Source organism: Cynoglossus semilaevis, chromosome 20, assembly GCF_000523025.1.
Source record: "Cynoglossus semilaevis isolate Cse_v1.0 chromosome 20, Cse_v1.0, whole genome shotgun sequence".
Lineage (NCBI taxonomy): Eukaryota > Metazoa > Chordata > Actinopteri > Pleuronectiformes > Cynoglossidae > Cynoglossus > Cynoglossus semilaevis.
The window spans coordinates 3,856,420-3,861,926 of NC_024326.1; the positions used below are offsets into that span (position 1 = coordinate 3,856,420).

The following is a 5,507-nucleotide window of genomic DNA, read 5'->3' on the forward strand; positions in this document are numbered from 1 at the left end:
AAAAAGGGAAATGTGTGGTAGGAGGGGAGGCCACCCTGCTGAGCCGACTGCACATATCTATGTGAGAGAATCATTATGAATTAGAAAGACAGCTTATATTTAAATTGTCTCATTTATCTGTATAAGTGTTGAACTGGAATCCGAAGCATCTCTAATTCTGTCTATCACCCGGCAGACATGCTGACTCCAGTGGCGCTGAAGAATGGTAACATCTATATGAGGAGCATGCTTTTATAAAAGTATCTGTGGCAACGCAGACATGTGAAACTATCCTGTGTTAGTATGCCAAGCATTACGGAGAGCTACAGGGCTGGACGCGTTCTCCAGTGAAGCATTTGAAGAAGGAAATTGGTACAGCAGCTATGGTGTGACTCACACTGATTGGTATGTGTTTACGCATGTGAAACACAATGGTGAGCTGTGGAAGGTAATTATATGGCAGTGCTTTGTACGAAAGCACTACAACATAGTGAATGATGTAATGTAGGAGAAGTTTTGAAAAACATGACCACACGGCCGCAGATACGACCCTGTCCTTTTTCATACCTGTGCTGCTGTGCCTGCACCGGCTCCTGGACCTGTTGTGGGATAAATCCTTGGCCCGGAATGGGCACCGAATATTCTGGAGGGGGCAAGTGTTTGCCCGGGTTTGGTCCTGTGCTTTGAAGAAATTGCGAGGTGTAATAAGGCAGCTCAGGGTAACTGTGTGACGTTCCCTTAAAGGCCTCAGCCTTAGATGAAGTGTCGTTTCTCTCCAGAGATATCTGCAAACGCTGCTCACTGAGTGAGCGCACATGGCCGCACTTAGGTTCCACCATCTCTGCCTCCTCGTGAAAGACTCCCTCGTGCAGGAGAGTCCCGTCCTGGAGCTGCCTGACAGGGCCCACAGAAGCCCACTGAGAAGCCAGGTACTGCGATTGTGCTTTGGCCTGCTCGTACGTTGGCAGCTCCTCTCCATGCAGCTGATAGAGCTGATAACCACTTTCTGAATGGTGGTAGTCTCCCTGATGCTCCTGGCCCTGAGGCTCCTGCCTCGTAGAGAGCTGAGGGAACAGAGGGTCCTCCTGGGAAAGACTCTCCAGGGATGATCTTGGGCTCCTGCCCATGTCACCTCCACTGCTAGGTCCACTGTTGCTTCCACTGCCTCCACGCAGGGCCTGCTGCTGGATGGCTAACAAGGTCCGAGTGTCTGTTGGATTCCCGTAGCGAAGCTGCTCCTGTATGAGTCGGTGGAGGACCGTGCCGGACGGCTCTTCGGTGGACGCCATGTTAGGTTCTGTTTATTTTTTTTTTCTCTTAGAAATATTAACCCGCTTTCAAAACAGTGTTTTCATTTAATCAGCTGTAGACCTAGAAAAAAAAGAAAATGTAGAATGAGTCCTAAGGCTGATGAGATTGATATTTACACAGTACAAACATGGTTAGACCTGCGTCATAAACAATTGTGTTTGGTAAACTATTACATATAAACTATAAACTGTTAGATTGTTATTAATGTATACTTTGAGGCATGTAATTTTTTTTTAATCACTTAATGACTAAAAATGTTGTGACCACCTTGTAGGACCCACACGAACCCCATGTGGGCTGCTGACCCTCTATTGAAGAGTCCTCGATGAGCCATGGCTGTATGGCCCAGTTTTTATTAAGTCAAATAATTACATTTTTTGTTGGTATTTTCCAAGTCACATGAGAATAGCAACGCTCTGAGTCTTCTGTCCAAACAGCGACAACAGAGGGGATGTGGACATTTTTTCCACAGCAGTCACAAAATACATGCGCCAAAAATTCCAATCTCACGGGGGTGAAATCTCACAAAACCGCATTGTCAAACAAATTAATCTCAATCTTTATTCTATGGCAAAACCACGTTGTCCTCATGAAATTAAACTGCTTCACTGTTTGGTACTTTTTAACAGAACTTTCACTGGAGCGCCTTCTATTTATGTTTGCCCCAAGTGTTTGGTTTGGTTTTTACGCGTCAGAAGAAAAAACAGAGAAAGAAAAGTCGCTCCTCTTACCAGCTCATAACAAAACCTTCTTCTCGACTTCGATGTGGCTTTAAATAGAGTTGAGATCCCAGTAAATGTTCGTTTTCCACACGAGTCTGTTTTAACGGAGCCTCATCGTCCTGCGCTCTCTGACTGTGAACTGCTGGAGAGAGAGAGCAGGCGGTGATAATGAGTGAGTGAGGAGGGACTGAGGTCGGAATGTCAGGAATGTAAAACGCGAGCTCCCTCGGGGATCAAAAGCGTAAAACCACAAGAGAGGAGGGTGAGAGAGAGGGGGATGGGGAGGGGAGCACTGGGACTTATTATTTAAAATATTTTTAAAAAAGTATACAAAAAGTACATTTGTTTTGGAACTGGGTACACAGATGTTTGTTATTGGTCTCAACTTGTGTTTGCAGCAATGTTTACATTCCTTTAACAATTATATATCTTTGTTGTTTTTTGTTTATCTTAATGCGAAAAGGAAGTGTTAGTCAGGCATGTCCACAGTATGGCCCCAGGACCCAGTTGTGGCACAATGATGGTTGTGATAAGGCCCATGGTATGGAAGGGTTTTTCTTTGTCCCCATGAAAAGCTATTTTAAATGATTTCCAGGGCATTATGTCAGTGGTGCCCCTACAGCCAACCCCACAGGTAATCCAACCTGGTGTTGTCTTTTTAATGTAAATAAGGACATAGCCTAAAAAATACCATTTATATTTACTTACATACAGGACAGAGAGAAGAACGTGACGCAACACATGACCACGGGCTGGTGTTAAATCCGAGTAACCATAAGGATTTTAATGCTTCATCTGGCCAAACCATTAAAAGGACTTGCTATTTTACTTTAACTTTGTTTATGTAATGTTTTAATGCCTTTATGGTTATATTTTGGTTATTTTGGCAAACATATGCCGTGTTTTGTCTTGTCTTTGTTTGTTTTTTATTTGTTTATGACTTTGAGTTAGTTTTATAATAATAATAATAATTATTATTATTATTCTATGTCCTAAATACATTTGCTGAATGTTAATGGTAACCATAGAGTGTGAATTATTTTTAACTTATTTTCCTTATCTGCCCTTGAGCAAAACTTGTATGTATGAATCGTATGTTTTCTCTTCAACTGTTTCTGTGGCGTGGGAAAGACAATGTGTGAAAGACGAAGTGCTGCGAATAGCTGTTCTGCATGAATGTGTGAGAGGATGGGTGTGAACGGGTGAGAGGAATGTAGCATTAGGCATTTTGGGTGATACTCAAGGGAAGTGAATTTTTTTTTACTGTTTGGTATTTGTTGATTTTGACGGCGTATTCTTCATTCAGAGATGAGGACATGGGTTTAAACTGAGTACTCTGTATCTGTTTACCTCACTGAAAAACTTCTGTGGAAATCAAATCCTAAAATAAAATGCCACCTAGGATTTTTGAGTATTTGTATTACGTTCCCACAAGCAGTGCAATTCAAACCACTGAATTAATGTGTTACCTTTTTTAAATACAAGTATTATACAGAAGGTTCCCCTATAATGGTACACTCTAAGGAGAAGGAGCTAACCCCTGGAATTTATGACAGGTCAGAAAGGGTAAGTAAAAAACGTGCAATCCACAGTTGTGTGTGCGTGTGTGTGTCCCTGCGGTGCATGTGGCAGCTGTGCCCTGGAATCTGAGGTCTGTGCCTGCCCCACTGCAAACACAGTAGCCCTTTGTACCCATCATTATTCCACGTAGGGCAGAAGAGTGCCTGGAGAATGCCACACATGGGCACTCCCTCCTGCTGATTTAAGGATCAGAATCACAAACACACAGGGCTGTTGCTCCTGGTCAGACAGGTGGGATAATCGACCACTATTCCACACAAAATAGATTGGGTTACTTAATGCAAAATCCCAATGCCTCTACACACTCCAGATAGCAAGCCAAGCCATGTGTGTGCCTTTAAAGTTTTGCTTGGTATTTAAATCACTGTATAAACCTCTCTCTCCTGTGCAGGAGATGATATAACCTCTGGCAATGATTTGAGAATGCTGTTTTATTATTGTGGAAACATTTATAAAAGTCAAATCATGGTACTTGGTAAAAATATTTAAATTTGAAATATTAAATATTTTACTTTTTTCTATTCCCTTCGAGGGTCGCCTGAGAGGGTCATCTGCCTCCATCTCACCGTGTCCCTAGCTACTTCCCAAATGTTAATCCTGACCCCCAAGCACCTCCTTTAATCTATTTGGTCTATTTCCACTGGTAAATAGTTAATAACTAGTAAAAAAGAGAGAGGGAGGGAGAGAGAGAGAGATTCAAATAGCACAATAAACGTGACACTGAAAACTCCACGGATGCAACCAATGACCTTGGTGTCCTGCGATTGACTTTCTAACCGTTTGTTGCCCATAGCCTAGGGCTAGTTATCTAATTCTGTCTAAAAATCTATAGGCCCCATGAAATGGTATTGATGGTATGTCCCAGTCATGTCATTAGCTCTTCTAGTTTCCTTAATTAAACACACACATGCACAAACTCTCACAAACATTCTCGTCATGTTTCAGATGCTGCGTATTCCTAAACTGTCACATTTCACAGCGCACGCAGACATTGCGTCTCTGTGGGCGGCACTCATGCACAGGCCACTGGTCAACAGAGTGGAACATGTTTGCATTCACACTGCAGAGCAGCAACAACCTCCACCTTTTTTTCTTTTTTAAAAGTCTGCCCATGTCATTTAACACCACCTCTCTACTTCCTCTGTATGTATGTGTGTCAGCATGTGTGTATCTCTGCCGGTAGACAACGCCCCTGGCCATTTTGTCCCCCCATTGTATCTCACTTCCTGTGAACGCCAAAGGAATGTGAAGCTGACCCTTTGAAAAATTATGGAGGCTTTCACAGAGTCATTACAGCAGATGAACATCTAAAATGGCGTACCACAAAAATTCCTCAGTGTCTGTCTGTAGGTGCAGAGACACCAGAGCAGTCAAAACTGCTGAAGAGTGGCAGTGAGGAATATTTGAGGACATCCTTCAAAATAAAACCCAATTGTGTTGTTGCCATAGTCGGTAAATACATATTGCTTCTGAGGTTTTGGTGGAAACATGAGCAGAAATTAGGCAACAGTGAGAGTACTCAAACTACCAGTTCCACAATTGGAAACAGTCTGACTCTAAATTTACTCATCTGAGCTGTGTGTAAAGTCAGGACAATATTGTCAAAGGGAGGGAGGCAGTCAGACGGCCTGTGTCTGGGGTGCCTTAAAGGTACAATGTAACATTTCTTTGAATGGAAAAGCTCCATACAAGTTTTATGTTACTATTGTAACTAACTCAAACTAACACACACAATACTGGGAAATATTACCCAATATTTACCAGTCCAGAGGTTCCCGTCGTTTTTAGTACTGTACTTGTGACCAGCTGAGGACACTGTGGACCAACATGGAGGTGAGATCTGAACTAGCCTGGAAATGAACCCTCGACCTTCTTTGATTCACTTTCGGGTAACAGATAAACCCTTCTAGCACT

The 5,507-nt window shown here is 42.7% G+C and overlaps 1 protein-coding gene across 1 annotated transcript in view; it reads right to left on the reverse strand.

Moving 5' to 3' along the window:
• The window catches only part of LOC103396056 (angiomotin-like 2a), a 7,934-nt gene extending 5,687 nt beyond the window's left edge, over positions 1-2,247 (reverse strand). Inside the window, exons 1-3 of the mRNA XM_025052421.1 lie at positions 2,022-2,247; positions 547-1,350; positions 34-57 (exon numbers count right to left, since the gene is read on the reverse strand). Of these exons, the coding sequence (XP_024908189.1) occupies positions 34-57; positions 547-1,268 (746 nt within the window). The 5' untranslated portion in view covers positions 1,269-1,350; positions 2,022-2,247. The remainder of the gene's footprint in view (positions 1-33; positions 58-546; positions 1,351-2,021) is intronic.
• Positions 2,248-5,507: the final 3,260 nt, after the last annotated feature.